This window comes from Nerophis lumbriciformis, linkage group LG27, assembly GCF_033978685.3.
Source record: "Nerophis lumbriciformis linkage group LG27, RoL_Nlum_v2.1, whole genome shotgun sequence".
NCBI lineage: Eukaryota > Metazoa > Chordata > Actinopteri > Syngnathiformes > Syngnathidae > Nerophis > Nerophis lumbriciformis.
Genome location: NC_084574.2, coordinates 9,269,285 through 9,292,500, shown reverse-complemented (window position 1 = coordinate 9,292,500; position 23,216 = coordinate 9,269,285). Strand labels below are relative to the sequence as shown.

At 40.6% G+C, this 23,216-nt stretch overlaps 2 protein-coding genes across 2 annotated transcripts in view; one reads left to right on the top strand and one right to left on the bottom strand.

Annotated features, from left to right (window-relative positions):
- Positions 1 to 6,858, top strand: part of frem3 (Fras1 related extracellular matrix 3) — a 69,294-nt gene extending 62,436 nt beyond the window's left edge. The window contains exons 20-24 of the mRNA XM_061922937.1: positions 279 to 413; positions 483 to 609; positions 5,389 to 5,576; positions 5,643 to 5,789; positions 5,860 to 6,858. Of these exons, the coding sequence (XP_061778921.1) occupies positions 279 to 413; positions 483 to 609; positions 5,389 to 5,576; positions 5,643 to 5,789; positions 5,860 to 6,414 (1,152 nt within the window). The 3' untranslated portion in view covers positions 6,415 to 6,858. The remainder of the gene's footprint in view (positions 1 to 278; positions 414 to 482; positions 610 to 5,388; positions 5,577 to 5,642; positions 5,790 to 5,859) is intronic.
- Positions 6,859 to 11,790: 4,932 nt separating this feature from the next.
- The window catches only part of smarca5 (SNF2 related chromatin remodeling ATPase 5), a 29,739-nt gene continuing 18,313 nt past the window's right edge, over positions 11,791 to 23,216 (bottom strand). The window contains exons 15-24 of the mRNA XM_061922902.2: positions 20,194 to 20,342; positions 19,988 to 20,110; positions 19,807 to 19,914; positions 19,607 to 19,720; positions 18,345 to 18,467; positions 18,121 to 18,253; positions 17,925 to 18,043; positions 15,338 to 15,550; positions 15,139 to 15,249; positions 11,791 to 12,210 (exon numbers count right to left, since the gene is read on the bottom strand). Coding sequence (XP_061778886.1) covers positions 12,145 to 12,210; positions 15,139 to 15,249; positions 15,338 to 15,550; positions 17,925 to 18,043; positions 18,121 to 18,253; positions 18,345 to 18,467; positions 19,607 to 19,720; positions 19,807 to 19,914; positions 19,988 to 20,110; positions 20,194 to 20,342 — 1,259 coding nt within the window. The 3' untranslated portion in view covers positions 11,791 to 12,144. The remainder of the gene's footprint in view (positions 12,211 to 15,138; positions 15,250 to 15,337; positions 15,551 to 17,924; positions 18,044 to 18,120; positions 18,254 to 18,344; positions 18,468 to 19,606; positions 19,721 to 19,806; positions 19,915 to 19,987; positions 20,111 to 20,193; positions 20,343 to 23,216) is intronic.

The window sequence follows — 23,216 nt, the reverse complement described above, 5'->3', positions numbered from 1 at the left end:
TAACTTTTTGATCCAATATTATTTTTTCAACAATGACTGCTATAAAAGAATACCGGTAAACAAACTGCATGGCAGCTTTGTGTTATTCGTCAACGTTGCAACTTTTTCTCATTACATTTCACCCGGTTGTGGTTTTATTCCACTTGTTTATATAGTTTTGTTTTCTATTGAAAAAGTATTTTTAGAATGTGCCCGGACTTTGGACACCTTTGCTCCAGAGGGACCCTTTTTTGGGGACCTTAGGGTAAAAAGTGTCATTATTTGGTGTGTCTCTGAAGGTGCGGGACTACTCGGGGACGTACACCGTGAAGCTAATCCCCTGCATCGCGTCCCCCAACGGAGAGTTCAGCATCCCCCCCGTGTGTCACCCAAGGGAGCCTCTTACGTTCGATATGGACATCCGCTTCCAGCAGGTTCTTACCCATGTTTCTACCAACCTGCCATTTGGATGAGGCAAGTAGATAATATTGGTGTGGTTCCAGGTGAGCGACCCAGTGGCGGCAGAGTTTAGCCTCAACACGCAGATGTTCCTCCTGTCCAAGAAGGAACTCTGGCTGTCCGATGGATCAATGGGCTTTGGGGAAGGCACTGATGTTGCCTTTTCAGAAGGTACTACACTCCCATCTGGTGGGCAAAGAAACCCAAAACGGTCATTTTGCATGTCTTCCTTAGGTGCTACTATTGTTCAGTTTGAAGGTTAGGTATGACATTTCACCAGGGAGGTTTCTTTAAAATAAAATTGCATTGTGTTTTTGATTGTAAATCAAGTATACACACTTTCTCTTAAGAACTATTTCGGCCCCATTGACTACCATTATAACTCTTTTTCTAAGGACTGTAATCCTATGCTATGTCCATGAAAACTGAACAAACTTCGTTCTTGCCCATTTCAAAAACAAGAAAATATTATTTTTATGTAATTGCACCCCTTAACCACCAGGTGGTGCCAGAAAACCATGATGCATAATTCTCAGAGCTTTGACAAGCGTAAATAAGTTAAACTGCTAAAACGATATCAGGCAGCTCAAAAGTCCCGCCTGCTTTCTCGTTCTCGCTCAGTAGACACCGTAAAAATAAAAATAAAAGTCGATAAAAAAATTTTTTTGAAAAGAGGCCATATAACATGAAAAAATTATATAAAAAAAACTTTCTATCAGGGCTATTCTACTGGCGGTCCAAAGGCCAAACCGAGTTCAGTTCAAATCTTGGGAGATAAAATATTTTTGAAGCAAATGTTTAACGATATAATGTTCCAGTTGTGTAAAGCAGTGTTTTTAACCACACTAGTGTGCCGTGAGATACAGTCTGGTGTGCCGTGGGAAATTATTGTAGTTTCACTTATTTGGGTTAAAAATATTTTTTGCAAACCAGTAATTATTATCCGCAAATAACGTGCGGTTGTTGAGTGTCTGGAGATCGGCAGAGTAACCGTGTAATACTCTTCCATATCAGTAGGTGGCAGCCGGTAGCTAATTGCTTTGTAGATGTCAGAAACAGCGGGAGGCAGGGTGCAGGTAAAAAGGTATATAATGCTTAAACCAAAAATAAACAAAAGGTGAGTGCCCCTAAGAAAAGGCATTGAAGTTTAGGGAATGCTATGCAGAACGAAACTAAAACTGAACTGGCTACAAAGTAAACAAAAACAGAATGCTGGACGACAGCAAATACTTACTGTGGAGCAGACAGCGTCCACAAAGTACATCCGTACATTACATGACAATTTAAATGTTCTTGATTTCTAAAACAAAGCAGGTGCGGTAAATATCGCTCAAAGGAAGACATGAAGCTGCTACAGGAAAATACCAACAAAACAAAAAATAGGAGCGCAAGACAAGAACTAAAACACTACACACAGGAAAACAGCAAAACAAGTCAAAATAAGTCAGGGCGTGATGTGACAGGTGGTGACAGTACACCTACTTTGAGACAAAAGCTACAGTGATGCATGCTTGGTTATGCTTTAAATTCGACTTTTTCTTGTCTACCGAGTTACATTTTTTAATGATTTCTGCTGGTGGTGTGCCTCCGGATTTTTTCAAATAAAAAAAATGCGCCTTGGCTCAAAAAAGGTTGAAAACCACCGGTGTAGAGGAACTTGGACCACCGTAAACACATCGGCAGATCCTTGCATCTTGCTAGCAAACATAGAACACTGGGGTTCAAACTTGTGGTTTACACAACTTGGGCGTTCCTCATGGCATCCCTTTAAGTCCTCTCCTTTTTGTCTTTTATGTACCAGTTGTTGACTTCAGACACATCCAATCATTTGTTCAACTACTTCAGTGATACAAGTAGTGTTCCTCAAGTAGCCCAAATGATTTTTCATCATTTGGGCTACTTAACTAGTCGCCTGCGAGCCCATTTCGAAAACTGTGAGAAACTTTTTTTTTTGCAGGGGATTCTTAAAAACATCATAGAGATGATCTTTGACTAGCTTTTGTTGTGTCGGACCAGTTCTTCCTCCCAGGGAATCTAAGTTACTGGTCAATCCCAAGTTTTTTCGATGACATAAATGCTGAGTAAGAAGGACCATCAAGACAGAATTGGAATATTTTCAGGTTTATACCAAAGCTTTGGGAGATCAACTTAATCAATACATTCATATCGGCTACTCTAGTTGATCTAACATTCAAACGGGAAGAGACTACTTCTTGAATAGGAATGCCTCCTCCTTCCCCAACACTGATAAGAAAAGGAGGGGGATGCATCTTTCTCACATTCCAATGCCTAAAACACTACACAGACATCTGCAGACAAAGAGAGACTGGTAGAATACACAAAGGAAAAGTACTATGGCTATGTAAAAAGAAATAACTCCTAAACACATATGCCTCCTCCACACTTTCTTGCAAAAGGTCCTTAAAAACAGCAGAACGCTCCCCTAACGGACGAAATAAAGGCCAAAATCAAAGGACACTGGTTCTCCGGTAAACACAATAAGACTAATAGTGAGTGGAAAAGTCTGGCTGGTCCCTATGGTACTTAGATGTCTGGAAATCAGGCTCCTATAAAAATGGAGTTGAAAAGCCCTGCTTTCGAACAATACAGGTAAAAGCCAGTAAATTAGAATATTTTGAAAAACTTGATTTATTTCAGTAATTGCATTCAAAAGGTGTAACTTGTACATTATATTTATTCATTGCACACAGACTGATGCATTCAAATGTTTATTTCATTTAATTTTGATGATTTGAAGTGGCAACAAATGAAAATCCAAAATTCCGTGTGTCACAAAATTAGAATATTGTGTAAGGGTTAAATTTTGAAGACACCTGGTGCCACAAACTAATCAGCTGATTAACTCAAAACACCTGCAAAGGGCTTTAAATGGTCTCTCAGTCCAGTTCTGAAGCCTACACAAACATGGGGAAGACTTCAGATTTGACAGCTGTCCAAAAGGCAACCATCGACACATTGCACAAGGAGGGAAAGACACAAAAGGTTATTGCTGAAGAGGCTGGCTGTTCTCAGAGCTCTGTGTCCAAACACATTAATGGAGAGGCAAAGGGAAGGAAAAACTGTGGTCAGAAAAAGTGTACAAGCGATAGGGATCACCGCGCCCTGGTCAAGATTGTGAAAAAAAACCCATTCAAAAATGTGGGGGAGATTCAGAAGGAGTGGACAGCTGCTGGAGTCAGTGCTTCAAGATCCACCACCAAGAGACGCTTGAAAGACATGGGTTTCAACTGCCGCATACCTCGTGTCAAGCCACTGTTGACCAAGAAACAGCGCGCAAAGCGTCTCACCTGGGCTAAGGAAAAAAAGAGCTGGACTGCTGCTGAGTGGTCCAAAGTCATGTTTTCTGACGAAAGCAAATTTTGCATTTCCTTTGGAAATCGAGGTCCCAGAGTCTGGAGGAAGACAGGAGAGGCACAGGATCCACGTTGCCTGAAGTCTAGTGTAACGTTTCCACCATCAGTGATGGTTTGGGTTGCCATGTCATCTGCTGGTGTCGGTCCACTCTGTTTCCTGAGATCCAGGGTCAACGCAGCCGTCTACCAGCAAGTTTTAGAGCACTTCATGCTTCCTGCTGCTGACCTGCTCTATGGAGATGGAGATTTCAAGTTCCAACAGGACTTGGCGCCTGCACACAGCGCAAAATCTACCCGTGCCTGGTTTACGGACCATGGTATTTCTGTTCTAAATTGGCCCGCCAACTCCCCTGACCTTAGCCCCATAGAAAATCTGTGGGGTATTGTGAAAAGGAAGATGCAGAATGCCAGACCCAAAAACGCACAAGAGTTGAAGGCCACTATCAGAGCAACCTGGGCTCTCATAACACCTGAGCAGTGCCAGAAACTCATCGACTCCATGCCACGCCGCATTAACGCAGTAATTGAGGCAAAAGGAGCTCTAACCAAGTATTGAGTATTGTACATGCTCATATTTTTCATTTTCATACTTTTCAGTTGGCCAACATTTCTAAAAATCCCTTTTTTGTATTAGCCTTAAGTAATATTCTAATTTTGTGACACACGGAATTTTGGATTTTCATTTGTTGCCACTTCAAATCATCAAAATTAAATGAAATAAACATTTGAATGCATCAGTCTGTGTGCAATGAATAAATATAATGTACAAGTTACACCTTTTGAATGCAATTACTGAAATAAATCAAGTTTTTCAAAATATTCTAATTTACTGGCTTTTACCTGTAGATGTGATGTTGTTAAAAAATGTTCAGTGGATGTTCAGCTGGCTCAATGGTTAGTTAAACACGCATCCATCCATCCATCCATCCATCTTCTTCCGCTTATCCGAGGTCGGGTCACGGGGGCAGCAGCCTAAGCAGGGAAGCCCAGACTTCCCTCTCCCCAGCCACTTCGTCCAGCTCTTCCTGTGGGACCCTGAGGCGTTCCCAGGCCAGCCGGGAGACATAGTCTTCCCAACGTGTCCTGGGTCTTCCCCGCGGCCTCCTACCGGTCGGACGTGCCCTAAACACCTCCCTAGGGAGGCGTTCGGGTGGCATCCTGACCAGATGCCCGAACCACCTCATCTGGCTCCTCTCCATGTGGAGGAGCAGCGGCTTTACTTTGAGCTCCTCCCGGATGGCAGAGCTTCTCACCCTATCTCTAAGGGAGAGCCCCGCCACCCGGCGGAGGAAACTCATTTCAGCCGCTTGTACCCGTGATCTTGTCCTTTCGGTCATAACCCAAAGCTCATGACCATAGGTGAGGATGGGAACGTAGATCGACCGGTAAATTGAGAGCTTTGCCTTACGGCTCAGCTCCTTCTTCACCACAACGGATCGATACAGCGTCCGCATTACTGAAGACGCCGCACCGATCCGCCCTGTCGATCTCACGATCCACTCTTCCCTCACTCGTGAACAAGACTCCGAGGTACTTGAACTTAAACAGGCATGAACATGCAAAATGCTTTTTATAGGCTCAGAGATCTATGGCCGCGTCATGGTGGACCCGGTGCAGAACCTGGGTGACTCGTTCTCGTGCAGCATCGAGAAGGTCTTCCTGTGCACAGGAGCCGACGGCTACGTTCCCAAGTACAACCCCACGAATAAGGAGTACGGATGCCTGGCGGACTCGCCATCTCTGCTATACAGGTTTAAGATCCTGGTAAGAACGGCGGTTTTTAACTGTAGGAGGAAGCTGGAGAACTTTGTTGACTTGGTGGTATTTCAGGACAAGGCCCAGCCGGACACTCAGGCGACGGCGTTCGGTGACGTGGCGTTCAAGGCCACGCTGGCTCAAGACACAGCCGGGGCTCTGTCCTTGGTCAAGCAGCCAGGATCCGACGGCTTCACCCTGTCCTCGTCGCCGCTATTCCAGGTAAGTGCTTAGACACCATTACCCGGAATTCCCAGAGCACACCCGTGAGAAGGTGCCGTTTGATCTCCAGGTGGCGGCAGGGCGAGAGTGGTTCATCCACACCATCTACATGGTGCGCTCGAAAGAGAACGCCAACCGCGGCAAGCGCAGCGTGGACTACCTCCATCACAGCGTGTCCTCGGCGGAGTGTCTTCAGACGTCAGAGTTGGGCCCGCTCAGGCGCCGCCGCGCCGCCCCCTCTTTCTCCGGCCCTGCCGTCGCCCAAGACATCGGCGCCGACAACAACCGGGGCACCAACATCCAGCACATCACTCTGGACCGCGCGGACAGACTGGTGGTCAGCCAGCGCCAGCCTTGGTCACCCGCGTCGGATCGCAACCCTCAGCTGGAGCGCCCCCTCGTGGGGAGCTCCGGCGCCCCCGACAGCTCCACCCTGCCTATGATCGTAGGCCTGGCGGGTCTGATCCTCCTCGCCTGCATCATCGCCACCGCGGTGGTTCTGCTGCTGAGGCGCAAAAAGAAAGAGAAGAGCCCGCCGTACGCCAGCTCGTCGTCTTCGGCCTACAACGGCTACAGCCAAGGGGCATCCAGGATGTGGGGCGGCTCGGATAGTTCTGAGGTCTAAAAGGAGAGGACTCTCCCCTAAATATTGACTATGATGGTCTCTTCCACCGCTGTGCCTTCATTTCCCAACTTGTGTAGCACTGAAAAGAGCCCGGTACCACCTGTGGACGTCACAGATCCACTTTGGACACACTGAGGATGGGCAGTTTTTCATTGCTGTGATGTTTTCTTTTTTTTTCTTCTCCTTTTCTTGTAAAAGCTCCCTTTTTCTTCCCCTGCAACTGCATGAAAAGCAACACACACACACACAAAAACGCTAAATGTAATCCGCTCGTGCAGCCTTATTTTGATGACAAGAAAGGTTTTTATGTTACTATTATTATTATTATTATTACCGCAATTGACTATGTCCTGTTGACTGGAATGAATGTTAGTTGACCTCCTCGAATGCTAATGTGATAAAAGATTGTTCTATTTTTCACCACACACACACACACACACACAGAACAGGTTTTGTAGATATAGTTTTTTTGTTTTTTTTGCAAAAATGGAGAAATTCGTATTTTTGAATAAAACTGTTGAGATGAACATGGTTGAATCCAGTTGCAAAACCTTCTCACGGTGAATTATTATTGCTACACACACCCGGGCTGCGTACGCCATGTTCAGGACCTATAAGGGGGTGGAGCCTAGTTAGACCGCTACACATACTTGCCAACCCTCCCGGATTTTCCGGGAGACTCCCGAAATTCAGCACCTCTCCCGAAAACCTCCCGGGACAAATTTTCTCCCGAAAATCTCCCGAAATTCAGGCGGAGCTGGACGGGGCGTCGCCTCCATGCGGACCTGAGTCCGCTTTCCCACAATACAAAGAACGTCTACAGTAAAGCAGTCCGTCTGCCGTAAACAGCAATGTTGTGACACTCTTAAACAGGACAATACTGCCATCTAGTGCATTTGATGAAAGCACTTTTGTGCGGGCCACACAGCAATGCATAATCAGAGGGGGTGTTCAGCATGGTTAGAAAAATAGTGACAGAGAATAGAACAAGGATGGACAATTCAACCCTTAACTCAACAATGAGTAGATGAGTGTTATGTGTGTGTATATGTGTAAATAAATGAACACTGAAATTCAAGTATTTCTTTTATTTATATATATATATATATATATATATATATCCATCCATCCATTTTCTACCGCTTATTCCCTTCGGGTTCGCAGGGATATATATATCCATCCATTTTCTACCGCTTATTCCCTTTGGGGTCGCGGGGGGATATATATATATATATATATATATATATATATATATATATATATGAAATACTTGACTTGGTGAATTAGCTGTAAATATACTCCTCCCCTCTTAACCACGCCCCCGCCCCAACCACGCCCCCCGCACCCACCCCCACCCCCCACCTCCCGAAATTGGAGGTCTCAAGGTTGGCAAGTATGCCGCTACACCACCTCTGACTAACTATCTTTTGTGGACTAAAAATGTCCGTCTCAGTTATCGTCAACAGTGTTCATTTTGATAGTTTAATTTAGTTTTAGTCATGGTCTTTTGACCATTTAAAAAAAAGTGTCAGATTTTAGTCATCTAGATTGATTTAGTTTTAGTGAATGACAGTGAATTTCGTCGACTAAAATATAAAGCATTAAGTATAACGCATCTTTGAAGTTGAATTTTATATTACCGTATTTTTCGGACTATAAAGGCGCACTTAAAATCCTTTCATTTTCTCAAAACTCGACAGTGCGCCTTATAACCCGGTGCGCCTAATGTACGGAATAATTCTGGTTGTGCTTACCGACCTCGAAGCTATTTTATTTGGTACATGGTGAAATGATAAGTGTGACCAGTAGATGGCAGTCACACATAAGAGATACATGTCGACTGCAATATGACTCAAGTAAACACCACTAAAATGTTGAAAATGTATATTAAGAACCATTGAAAATATAGAACATTGCACACGCCGCTCAAAAATCTATCAAAATGTTTTAGTACAACTTTGGTAAGCTATGAAGCCGCACCGCTTGATGGATTGTACTGTGCTTCAACATAGGAGTATTATTATGGTGTGTGTATAAGGTAAGACATATCATCTGGTGTTTTGTTTCACAATATTATACAAAAGCAACTTTTCTTACCTTCTGGTACCTGCTGATGTGTATTTGGGATCTGCATAAGTCCTGAAAATTTGCAGGCGTCCGCCTTTGTAGTTGGTACCGACACTGTAGTCGATAAGCTTCTTCTTTTTCTCTATCTTCTTCTTATGGGACATTCATCCTCCGCTGTCGCCATTTCTAATATAAAGTAGTGTAAAGTTCTTACTTATATTTGTCAGTAAACTCGCCATGAAAGTGCTAAAACATACCGGTGTAGTGAGTTTACATTATTCACCCAAGGAACTTTAGTTATTAGAGAGTTCCGGTCGGACGGGTTTTCACGGGACACATTTCCGGCGTTGTTGTTGCACTAGTGAGCCACGGATGAGGAGATGCTGCTCCGTTATTGATTGAAGGAAAGTCTGAATGTCATTAAAACAGTTAGCACCATCTTTTGACACTTCTTCCACTCCCGTCCTTGCACGCTACACCGCTACAACAAAGATGACGGGGAGAAGACGCTGTCGAAGGTGAGCCACGTAAATAAGACCGCCCACAAAACGGTGCATCCTGAAGCGACTGTCAGAAAGCGACTTGAAGATGATGTGTAAAACATCATCTATGCAACATTTAGACCAAAGAACCACCATCACATGTTATGTAGACCACAAGGAAGTCTTTACATTTACAAAAAAAACATTATATGACCCCGGTGCGCCTTTTCGTAATTAAGACAATTGTGTCATTAACTAAGCCAATGTGTTTCCGTTAACATTTGATACAATTATAAATATCAAACCCAACTTCCCCGTCTTCGTAAACATTCGAGACAGTTTAGTCCAGAGTAGGGATGTAACAATATGAACGTTTCATATCACAGGTTTTGTGACCAAAATGATCAGTTGTTATTGTCGCATGTGCTCAAAAAGTACTTATACAAAGAAATCTTTTGACCAAGTTATTTTTTTTAAATACATGGTGGCGTTTTACTTGGTTCAGCCGTCCTTGAACGCACCGTGGAGTATATAGCCATCACTCTGTTTTAAGAGAGCACACAGCTTGTAGGTTCAATGTACATAATGGAATATCCTAGTCAATCAGAAAGTAATGTGTTTGTAGAAATGTAGATTGGGTTATGTCCTTTCTTGATTGGGAAAGACGTTAATGTCTCTTGTTTTCATGGTAGCATTTAAGCTAGCGCCAGCCAGTCTGTGAGTTTATCAAAGTGTAGTCATCAATCAGGGTTTTTCCACAATTTAAATTACAATGGTAATATTAACCGTCGGGGGTTTACTACGGGGTTATCATTATTACAGTTTATCGTTACATCCCTATTCTACAATTAACCAAACATAAGCATTTTGGTAAATATTAAGACAATTTAGTCTTAAACAAAACAAAAGTTGTTTTTCCAAACATCAAAGACGACTTGATCTTCACCGATCTGTTTTTGTAAATAAAAATTAATTGCACGTGTTTCAACTAACTTACTGCATGTTTTTGTAAAAAAAAAAAAGAAAAGAAAACTTTAAGGACAATTTACTCTTCAGCGACTAAACCCAACATTTTATCAAATATGGACTTTAAAGAACTTAAGTTGCGTGTTGTTAACGCAAGTGGATTCAGTTTAGTCTTCAACAAATGTCTTGGATGTTTTTCCAAACATCCAAGACATCCTCCTTTTCGTTGTTTTTGTAAACAAGAAAATTGAGTTATTCATGTCTTTGTAAACATTCAATATAATTTTGTCATTAACTGGCTTATTGCACGTGTTGTGTTTAAAAAAAATAAAATAAAAAGTATATATATATATATATATATATATATATATATATATATATATATATATATATATATATATATATATATATATATATATATATATATATATATATGTCTTAATAAGGTTATCCAAAAAATAGTGCTCAATACCGTAGTAGAGCGCAATATATGTATGTGTGGGAAAAAAAATCACAAGACTACTTCATCTCTACAGGCCTGTTTCATGAGGGGTTCCCTCAATCATCTCCTGATGATTGAGGGAACCCCTCATGAAACAGGCCTGTAGAGATGAAGTAGTCTTGTGATTTTTTTTCCCACACATACATACATACATACATACATATATATATATATATATATATATATATATATATATATATATATATATATATATATATATATATATATATATATATATATATATATATATACATACACCGTATTTTTCGGACTATAAGTCACAGTTTTTTTTCATAGTTTGGCCGGGGGTGCGACTTATAATCAGGAGCGACTTATGTGTGAAATTATTAAGACATTAGCGTAAAATATCAAATAATATTATTTATCTCATTCACGTAAGAGACTAGACGTATAAGATTTCATGGGATTTAGCGATTAGGAGTGACAGATTGTTTGGTAAACGTATAGCATGTTCTATTTGTTATAGTTATTTGAATGACTCTTACCATAATATGTTACGTTAACATACCAGTTGGTTATTTATGCCTCATATAACGTACACTTATTCAGCCTGTTCACTATTCTTTATTTATTTTAAATTGCCTTTCAAATGTCTATTCTTGGTGTTGGCTTTTATCAAATAAATGTCCCCAAAAAATGCGACTTATACTCCAGTGCGACTTATACATGTTTTTTTCCTTCTTTATTATGCATTTTCGTCCGGTGCGACTTATACTGCGGAGCGACTTATACTCCGAAAAATACGATAACTTGCGTGTTGTTAACGCAAGTGAATTCAGTTTAGTCTTCAACAAATCAAACGTGTTTTTCCAAACATCTAGGACATCCTCATTTTCATTGTTTTTGTAAACAAGAAAATGTAGTTATTAATGTCTTTGTAAACATTCAATATAATGTTGTCATCAACATGCTTATTGTACGTGTTGTATATAAAAAAATAAAATAAAAAGTATATATATATATATATATATATATATATATATATATATATATATATATATATATATATATATATATATATATATATATATATATATATATATATATATATACACATACATATATACATATATATCCGACAAGCATTTAACGACAATTAAGTCTTGGCTGACAATTTTTTTTTTTTAGACAAACCTAACTGTTTTAGTTAACACCAAAGACAACTAAGTCTCCAGTGAACTTTACGAGCATTTGTTGAAGATAATTAGGTTGTTGATTATTTTTCCAAACATAGCACTTAATGCGTTTGCAATTTAAATAATAATTTTGTCTCTGAAGCAAAAGTCCTATTTGTCTTAGTTACCACAGCGCACTCCTTTTTTTCTTTTTTTTTTTATAAAAAGGGATTTTTATTTGAGAAAAAAACAACCTTTCTACTTCACAAAGAAAAAACAAATGGAATGTGGTACAACCAACAAGCATAAATACAAATTATTTCCATTAAGTACTGGTAAAAAAAAAAAGAAGACTGAAAACAAACAAAAGCAGCACTGCTCCAGTGTTTCAGTGCATGACAACGCCGAGCTCGTTAGAAGCTAAAAATATCGCAAGCAGACCAAGTCTATGATGTTTGACACCATTAAAGCCTTCAAACACTCACTATTACTAGTTGTTATGATGTGTAGCTAGCTGTCTGTAGCTGGCTAATGACGGTGAACTAAAGCTGTACATACAGTGAGTGAGTGGTCAGCTTCACAACTTCAGCTTTTTTCGGCGTCCGCGACCATCCGGGGTACCTTCAGGTTTCCGCTTCTGGGCCTAGAACGGTATAGATAGATTGATTAGACTTTGCTGGAACCTTAATACATAGAACTAATAACTTCAACATAAAGCAATACATATATAATAAGTCCTACCACAGAAGAATACCAGTAATGATACAATTAGAGAAGGACAAAGAACTATGAATGTAACTTTTTTGACAAAAAAAGCCCTACACTAAAGATCTAAAGATGGCCAACAATAGAAGAGCAGCGGGAAGGAAACGGTCTCAATGTGAAAAAACTTCAATGGTCCTGCTGTAAATTTGTCCCATCACTCATCTTACTAGTGAAAGTGGCTTACTTACTTTTACATTTATTTGAGCAGGATATACAATGAAAATATTTTATGACAGCAACGTTTACATAAAAAATAATATTCTAAAACAGATTTGTGAGGATTCACACCAACCTCCTAACTAGGGATGGTTACCGTTTACATTTGAACCGATATGGTATCGATTCCCGGCACCTGAGAATCGATATCGGTACTCAACGGTACTTTTATGTTTGTCAATAAATATTTATTGTTTTTGATAATACAATCCAATTTCTATGAGCTGATTATGATAACTGATGTCCAGTTGTTACATCTTGTTAATTGTGACATTTCTGAGTCGTGTGCAAGTATGACAATAAGTTGCAATTGCAAGTCCAAGACGTTAGATGGCAGTAATGTACAGTTTATGGTGCGTTTGTCAGTTCAGTCTTGGCTGTCTGCTGCGCCCTACAAAGTGTTAATACTGTAAGTATTGTACGTATTACACACTAGCTGACTGTAACGTGCATTTTAGTTGTAGTTCCAAATTACCAAATTTAAAAGTGTTGAAATGACAATGTAAAATCACTAGGGGTGTAACGGTACACAAAAATTTCAGTTCGGTACGTACCTCGGTTTAGAGGTCACGGTTCGGTTAATTTTCGGTACAGTAAGGAAACAACAAAATACACATTTTTGGGTTTATTACCAAATTTGCAAAATCTTCCATCAAAATTATTTTTCTTAGTGAAATATTTGATGTGAAGTAATGGGAACCTTGGATAGGTCAATAATTCAAAATAACATTGATTTTGATTCAATATTATGTTTTGAGCAATGACAGTTTGAAGAAAAAAAACCCAGCTTTCTTTTATTAGTCAACATTGCAACTTTTTCTAAATTACATTTAACCTTTAAGCTTTTTTATTTCACTTTTGTTATGTTTTTGTTGATTTTAATAGTATTTTTAGAATGTGCCGTGGGCCTTTAAAACATTAGCTGTGGGCCGCAAATGGCCTCCGGGGCACACTTTTGACACCCCTGCTATAGATAATAAAAAATTAAATGTGATAAATCTATGGATAAAAAGCAGAGCCTGGCGACGCATGCGCGTTTATCATAACTCTCTCTCTCTCTCTCTCTCTGCCCCTCCCTCACCAATGCTGCTGCGTGCACAATTTGTTTTGTTTTTAACCCCTTCTTAACCCTGACCGTACATTGAAAATACACGCAACCCTAACTCAAAATGCCGGACATTTGAGGCATTTAAGAAACTCCGCCCTGACAGCTCCGCAAAAGAGGACATGTCCGGTGAAAAGAGGACGTATGGTCAGTCTATCGTAGCCCGTTAGCTGCTAGCATGCCGTGTGTTGTGCCTCGGTGTGCATTGTTTACACAACGTGCGTTACGCTACTTAATATGTCCGTGTGGAAACTCGTTCGGTACACCTCCGAACCGAACCTTACCCCTGTACCGAAACGGTTCAATACAAATACACGTACCGTTACACCCCTAAAAATCACTAATGCTAATCGGTAGCATGCCAGTAGCAAAGCCAATGTAGATTAGCATCAAGCTAGCGCATTTTTTGGAAAAGCGGAACCTTACTTTAGTTACGGTGGAGCGTTTATTTTTTAGTCGATTTCTTTGTTGGCATTGGTAATTGCAACATTACCTAGTGGTAGTTTGGATGAGTCTGCTCTCAGTGCTGCTGGAGTGATCGCAGAGTGCCGAAGTGCGGAGAGCCGGCAACCTGGCGTGATTTCACGCGCAACTCAGGCTCCGAAAAAATGGCACCGTCACATTTTACTTGACCCGGTGCCCGGTAGGACCGGCGGCATTCGGTCGGTGCCAAAAAAGTACCCGACTCTGTATCCATCCCTAACCGCAACAGAAGATCGTGTTGCAACTTTACAGATGCCAACCCTCCTGAAATGCCCAGGATGCAGAAGAAACCATGACAGGTTCTGATTTCGCAATAATACCTGTAGGAGCCTAAATGCTGTTTAAGTTCATTTACATTTTATGGAAGGTGCTTTGTGTTTATTCAGCCAAAAGGGGACTATTTACTTTATTTAAATAATACGAAAATGTATATATTGCATACTTAGAATAATTGTAAGGTACACTTTATTTGTAATTATTCCATTTGTCTGAATAATTTGATGACGTACTATTTTATACTGCTTTAATACAGTGAAGATTCTGTAACTGTTTAATTGCATTTATGGCGGAAGGATCTGTGTAGTAATAAGGTTTGGACACAATGTATTATGGGTAATGGCAGTCAGGTATGGTGGAATCGAGCCACACAGTTTTTTGACCTTACTCTTACTTTTTCTAACTCTTTCTTACTGTAACAAAGTCGCTTTATTTTGCCATTCATTTGTTCCCACATCGTTATTGTTTGACGTTTTTGAAGGATTAAGTTGACAAGTAAACGATACAAAACGAAGAGGAGCGTCTGGAGTTTGGTTTGCTGTTGCCGCAGCAAGCGGAGCAGGAGAAAGTAGAGGAGCGTCAAGCCAAGGCTTCATTAGGAAACTACAACACCAATGCATCCTTCAATATTTGAGTCTATCTCTGTGCGTCAGCTTGATGTGTGCATTGGGAGGATCTAGTAAAAGACATCAATTGGGAGGATTGCTTGCATGCTTTTCTACTTACCGAGCCCGTTTTTGGACCTCTCTTCTTCTTCTCTGCCTTCTCTCTCTCCTCAAGCTCCATGTTCTCTCTCTCGATGAGCGTGATCAGCGTGTTGCAGCGTCTCTGGAGCTCCTACACAAACAGCGTCCCAAATATTCATGAATCTCGACATCAACATGATTGGCTAAACAGGCCGAAGTAGAACTTAGGAAAAATTCACCATGGCCGTCCTGGACTTGAGGAACCAGTCGAAGCGGAACTGTGGCGAGTTGCGAATGCACTGGCGCAGCTCGTCGTACACGCTCTCCTTGTCAAAACCCAGCTTGTGCAGCATGCAGATTAGGAAGCGGTCTTCCTCCTCTGTGTAGTTCTTCCCTTTGTTGGTTCCGTAGGAGATGCGCAGCTGGTGGAACGGGGCCTTGTAGCGACCAATCTGGACAAAATATTTTCAAATGCAACATTTCAGCAAGCATTTTTATGGCAGTAGATCTTTTCAGGGCACAGTACTATAAAACAACTTGTACAGGTAAAAGCCAGTAAATTAGAATATTTTGAAAAACTTGATTTATTTCAGTAATTGCATTCAAAAGGTGTAACTTGTACATTATATTTATTCATTGCACACAGACTGATGCATTCAAATGTTTATTTCATTTAATTTTGATGATTTGAAGTGGCAACAAATGAAAATCCAAAATTCCGTGTGTCACAAAATTAGAATATTACTTAAGGCTAATACAAAAAAGGGATTTTTAGAAATGTTGGCCAACTGAAAAGTATGAAAATGAAAAATATGAGCATGTACAATACTCAATACTTGGTTGGAGCTCCTTTTGCCTCAATTACTGCGTTAATGCGGCGTGGCATGGAGTCGATGAGTTTCTGGCACTGCTCAGGTGTTATGAGAGCCCAGGTTGCTCTGATAGTGGCCTTCAACTCTTCTGCGTTTTTGGGTCTGGCATTCTGCATCTTCCTTTTCACAATACCCCACAGATTTTCTATGGGGCTAAGGTCAGGGGAGTTGGCGGGCCAATTTAGAACAGAAATACCATGGTCCGTAAACCAGGCACGGGTAGATTTTGCGCTGTGTGCAGGCGCCAAGTCCTGTTGGAACTTGAAATCTCCATCTCCATAGAGCAGGTCAGCAGCAGGAAGCATGAAGTGCTCTAAAACTTGCTGGTAGACTGCTGCGTTGACCCTGGATCTCAGGAAACAGAGTGGACCGACACCAGCAGATGACATGGCACCCCAAACCATCACCCAACCATGCAAATTTTGCATTTCCTTTGGAAATCGAGGTCCCAGAGTCTGGAGGAAGACAGGAGAGGCACAGGATCCACGTTGCCTGAAGTCTAGTGTAAAGTTTCCACCATCAGTGATGGTTTGGGGTAACATGTCATCTGCTGGTGTCGGTCCACTCTGTTTCCTGAGATCCAGGGTCAACGCAGCCGTCTACCAGCAAGTTTTAGAGCACTTCATGCTTCCTGCTGCTGACCTGCTCTATGGCGATGGAGATTTCAAGTTCCAACAGGACTTGGCGCCTGCACACAGCGCAAAATCTACCCGTGCCTGGTTTACGGACCATGGTATTTCTGTTCTAAATTGGCCCGCCAACTCCCGTGACCTTAGCCCCATAGAAAATCTGTGGGGTATTGTGAAAAGGAAGATGCAGAATGCCAGACCCAAAAACGCAGAAGAGTTGAAGGCCACTATCAGAGCAACCTGGGCTCTCATAACACCTGAGCAGTGCCAGAAACTCATCGACTCCATGCCACGCCGCATTAACGCAGTAATTGAGGCAAAAGGAGCTCCAACCAAGTATTGAGTATTGTACATGCTCATATTTTTCATTTTCATAGTTTTCAGTTGGCCAACATTTCTAAAAATCCCTTTTTTGTATTAGCCTTAAGTAATATTCTAATTTTGTGACACACGGAATTTTGGATTTTCATTTGTTGCCACTTCAAATCATCAAAATTAAATGAAATAAACATTTGAATGCATCAGTCTGTGTGCAATGAATAAATATAATGTACAAGTTACACCTTTTGAATGCAATTACTGAAATAAATCAAGTTTTTCAAAATATTCTAATTTACTGGCTTTTACCTGTATATGCTTTAGAGTAGTCAGTGTACAGCTTGTATTGCAGTAGAACATTACTAATAGGGTTGCACGGTATATACAATATAAATTATATGAATTTGGCCAGAGATGAAGTTTTTAATACCGTCGTTATCGCAGTAGATAATACATTTTGCTGACACGTTTTATGCGACGTCCTGCAATTCGGGTCCTCGGCGCAATGTGGCATTCTCGCTAACGTTCCTCTACAGTGGTCAGTCTAGGTGTGGTGAAATTTGTCATCTGCATTTGACCCATCCCCTTGTTCACACCCTGGGAGCAGTGAGCAGCAGCAGTGGCCGCGCCCGGGAATCATTTTTGGTGATTTAACCCCCAATTCCAACCCTTGATGCTGAGTGCCAAGCAGGGAGGTAATGGCTCCCATTTTTATAGTCTTTGGTATGTCTCGTCCGTGGTTTGAACTCACGACCTACCCATCTCAGGGCTGACACTCTAACCACAAGGCCACTGAGCAGATTGATCAAAATCATAACAAAGGCTTGACATATCTCACTTTGCATGTAATGAGCTTCTATCATATATTAGTTTCACATTTGAAGTTGAAGTGCTGACATGAATTAACTTTTTTTTGGAGTGTCATCTGTTACCTGTAGATAGTATACGTTTGTGAGATATTGTACAATTCATCAGGGGGATGGATGTGCTTCCACTTGTGAACCTACCTTAGAGTCCAAAGCCTTTTTGATGCTGATCCTTCTCTGGATTCTTGCCTCTCCTCGCTCTATCTGAGCCATGATCTTCTCAATGTCCTGGAGCTCGTTGCAGCGCTCCCAGAACACAGCTGAGGAACACGCACAGTAATTAACAGATCACAGAAACGGTTGCTTTACAAGTCAAGGGTCAGGGGTGGAGCATTACCAGAATACTCCATTACTTCCTCTGGAGTTTTGCCTTCCACTTCCCTGGCGATGTTCTCAATGTCATCTCGTCCCCACTTCTCGTTAGCTTTGATGAACTGGTTGAAGTCGCGTTTGTTCCAAATGGTAAATCCCTGCGATGGAGGATGAGGGGTAAAAAATAATAAAGTCAAGACAAAATAAGGTGGTGTTGGTGTGTAGCTAAACAGGGTAAGAGCAGGATACCTGCTGCAGGAGGTTCTCCTTCTCTTCCAGTTCCTCCTCGCTCAGAGCTTCTGCTTCATCGATCTTGGCCTGCTCCTCCTTCTGGACCTGGGCTGAGTTGGGCATTTCAGGATTGCGGGGCACCTGAACAGACACGCCGACTTTAACAAAACACTTTCCAACTTCAAGAGGACGTCCCCAGACGGCACACTGCAAAAACTGAAATCTAAGTAAGATTAAATATCTCAAATAAGGGTGATATTTGCTTATTTTCTGTCTGATAAGATAATTTTTCTCACTAAGCAGATTTTATGTTAGAGTGTTTTACTTGTTTTAAGTGTTTTGGTCCTAAATGATCTCAGTAAGATATTACAGCTTGTTGCTGAGATTTTATGAGCTATATTGAGTAAAACATGCTTGAAACTAGAATATCAACTGTTGCAAAGCTGTGTCATCAACACTCACAAGTATAAAACTACTTTTTTAAAGTAATAATTTCTTATTTCAAGCATGAAAAAAAAATCATGATTTTGACAATATTGTGTCTCATAATTAAAACAGATGACAGCCAAATGGACTTTGCTGTTTTATTTTCAATGAAACAATAGAACATACGTACTCATATAGTAGTACAGTTGGCACAGTACAGTAAACTGACAGTTAATATTTAAACATTTAACATTTCTAACAATTTTGAACAGAGATAGTTCATGCACATTCAGATAAATTCTTCAAAATTACAATTTAAAAAAATTTGGCCAGGGGCTGGGCTGTATATATGCACACTAATTGACTGAAAGAGCACGCACTTGGCACGATGATGTCATGTTGTCGATGTAAAAATGCATTTTTAGACAATATGATTTGCCTGAACAGCTAGTAACAATTGCCTTGTTGCCTTTCCATTAAGAACAATAAATTCGTTTTTAGTATAAGTTTGCTCGTTTCAAGAAATGTAATGCCGAGCGCATATCATTATGTCAAGATAATGGCACTAGCGTTTACTTAATTTAAGAATATTTTTCAACATATTGAGCAAAAAGGTCTCTTTTTTTTCTACCAAGAAAAGTGCACTTGTTATTAGTGAGAATATACTTATTTTAAAGTATTTTGGGGTCTATTGAGGTTAGCTAATTTTACTTGTTTTGGAAAGTCTTGACAAGCCAAATTTTCTTGTTCTATTGGCAGATAATTTTGCTTAGTTCAAATAAAATACTCCTCATTTTTGTAATTTCTTTTCTTGTTTTTGAACACTGACTTTTTGCAGTGCAGGGACACATTACCTTGTAGCCGATGGTCTTTCTATAGAAGAGGATTTCTTTCTCAAGGAGCTCAAAGAGACGCGGTGGGAAGAACTGGAAGTCTTGGACGTTTGGCTGCTTGGGTGGACGAGGAGCCTGCAGGGTGTAGACCAATCAAGGTTAAACACAATAAAGGTACGGTAGTTTACTACACGGTAGTCTGGTGATCTGTAGGCTCCTACCTTGGGGGCTTTGGGCTCACTGACTCGGAGGGCTTCCCTGAAGTAGGCGTCCACAGCGTAGTTGGCCTTCCTTTCTCTCTTGGGGGGTTCAATCCAGTTGGTAATGACCTGGAGGGAGGAAGAAAGAGCAGTAGATTAAGGTGAATTCTTCATATTGTAAGAATGAACCATCCTATCTTACCTTCTTCTTCTCTCTGTAGTCTTCTCCCTCGAAGGTGTACACGCTGCTGTTCTCCGTGTCCATAGTGAAGTTCCTCAGAGAGCTCTCGCCCAGAGAAGACAGCTTCTCCTTCATCTCCATCGTCTGGTGGGCAGTGAGCAGGCAGCGCCATTAAAAGCGGCGCCTTGTTTGTTCACGGAATCATTGTGCGGCACGTGCAGACTCACCTTCCTCTCTCCCCTCTCCAGGATGGCGTCGATGTCGTCGTCTGTGATCTCGCTCTCCTTGGAGGCAAACACGTGCGTGGCGCCGTGACGGATGATGGACAGCATCTCGTCTTTGCCCAGCTTGTTGGCGCTCGGATCCACAAGTCGGCCTGTTGAGATTTATACTACTTGAATGTGTGCTTCATCTGGAATAAAGCTTGTAGTGCCCGACAGTAGGCCTGGGCCGATAATCAGTACCGTATTTTTCGGACTATAAGCCGCAGTTTTTTTCATAGTTTGGCCCGGGGTGCGACTTATATTCAGGAGCGACTTATGTGTGAAATGATTAACACATTGCCGTAAAATATCAAATCATATTATTTAGCTCATTCACGTAAGAGACTAGACCATACCTGCCAACTTTTGAAATCAGAAAAACCTAGTAGCCAGGGTCCAGGGGTTGCAGGCCCCGGTAGGTCCAGGACAAAGTCCTGGTGGGGGGTTCAGGCTTCGCCCCCCCCCCGACGCAAAATGATTATTAGCATTCAGACAGGTTAAAATGTTGCTAAAACCATCACTTTTCTATCAGTCACAGTGACTTTTCAAAACAAAAATATTACAGCAAAAATCATATGGGTTGATTGACATGTTTATTCTGTAAGCTAACTTCAATAGTTTGAAATTATTTTGACAGTTAATGCCAGTTATCCTGTCAACCTTTCACAAGACTTCAATTTGTTAATTGAAAGTATAAACAGTATAAACACTTTTTACAGTAAACAAATGGTAAAACAGTACTAAACAATTCCATTTAAAAAAAAATTGGTGTCATTATTAACTTTCTGTCCAAGCTTGTATAATCTACTGCCTTGTTCAATTGTAAAAAATATTCTGTGCCGAAAATTCACATTTCTATCACAATTATCATACTGTAAACATGGTAAGCTAACTTCATTAAAATTAATAGTCCTGTCAATAGCATGGAATTACAATTCAAATGTAGTTTTTTTGTAAGCCTTTCAAAAGAATTCAAAATATGAAAAATTAATGAAAATTAATTGAAGCCATCAGACACTTGAAAAGTGGCACATCACATCTCTAATGTAATCATTTGAACTTTTCAACAGAAATAGCACTGCAAAAATATTAAGGACATACTTCTGTATTTTGGTAGTTATGCTGTCAACATTTAACAAGATTTCTTCAACTTGGACTTGAAAGCATAAATAGTATAAACACTTTTAACAGTATAACAGTACTAAATAATTCCAATAGATAACATTGGTGTCATTACCTTTTTGTGGCTAAAATCCAAATGTATCCAAAGAATCTGTTTGGGCGACGAAAAACGTTGAAAGTTTTCCACGTGTATCGCTAGCAACGGCATGAGACTTGTGTTTATTTGTCCCAACGTGGTCTTTTACATCGCTAATTCCTCCGTGTCCGATCGAAAAATCTTGTCTGCACAAGGTGCAATTCGCGTAGTTTTCACCCTTTTTGGAACGGATAATTATTCCCGGATAGGCTTTTGAATATTCTTCACGGAATGACTGCAGTTTTCTTTTCGGTTTAAGACTCGTTTGCGATTTTTCTCCGGCTGATTCCATGATCGTTCGCTCGTTTGGAAACAATGGCAACAGGTGCCTCGTGCTTGGCAGCGGTGCTATAAATAGCCTCGCGCATGGCATTCGGAATGGCTCGATAGGAAGTTACGGGAAGCAGTGTCGATTGTCATTGTTGTTACGCGATTTCGTGAATAAAACTTTAAAAAAAAAAATTTTTTTAATTAATGAAAAACCGTATTTTTTATCACTGCAACCGTAACCCGGTATAGGTTGATGAAAACCGTACTAATTACGGGAAAACCGGAGTAGTTGGCAGGTATGCTAGACGTATAAGATTTCATGGGAGTGACAGATTGTTTGGTAAACGTATAGCATGTTCTATATGTTATAGTTATTTGAATGACTCTTACCATAATATGTTACGTTAACATACCAGTTGGTTATATATGCATCATATAACGTACACTTATTCAGCCTGTTGTTCACTATTCTTTATTTATTTTAAATTGCCTTTCAAATGTCTATTCTTGGTGTTGGCTTTTATCAAATACATTTCCCCAAAAAATATGCGACTTATACTCCAGTGTGACTTATATATGTTTTTTTTCCTTCTTTATTATCCATTTTCGGCCGGTGCGACTTATACTCCAAAAAATATGGTATGGGTTGAGCTACAAGGAGGTAATCCTGTCTTTTTGTACATACCCCTTTTGTTAAAAGGGTATGTACCCATTAAATTGGCCCATTTATTAAATTATTCGTGAATAGCGTCACCATGGTAACACAAAATGTTCCCAACTTAAAGTAACCCCGTCGGCGGGAACGAGACTTTTCCGACGGTATAACATATGTGGGGGTTCGTTGGCCGGTTCGTCTTGTATTAATCGTAAGAGAAACGTGAGGAACTATAATAATAAAACTTGAAGTATGAGCAGTAATACAATATGGGCTGCTTGCATTGCAGCAGGCCCATAATTAACGGCATAAGTATGCTGACATAAATAACTACCATCTATGTGTTTCTTTTCTTCCTCTATCCATGTTAAACAGGGTGCAAGAGGATTCACTCTGTGCATCGCTTTCAGCACCTGAACACGCTCGTTCAATCGCAGAATTAAATGTAGGGAGTGAATCCCCTTGTTAGTCATCCACAAACTTTTGTCTTTGTGAATAAAGACGAGGCTGCTAGCTTACAAAAGCGACAGAGCCTCGCCAGTGACAAACTCAGCAAGATAACAAAAACTAGGAGGAGAACATATGATTGCAAAGCCAAATGTCCCATTGTGGGAATATTTTGGCTTCAAACCGAATGAGCAAAGATTAACAACACTGGGGAACGAGCCCGTATGCCGAATTCGAAAGACGAAATGGCAAAAAACAAAAACGCCTGACCCTTTTCAAGATGTTTAATATTTATTTAAGTGCAATTTTTGCTAACAAAGACTTAGCCTAGGGCTTGGCGATATATTGACTTTGTAA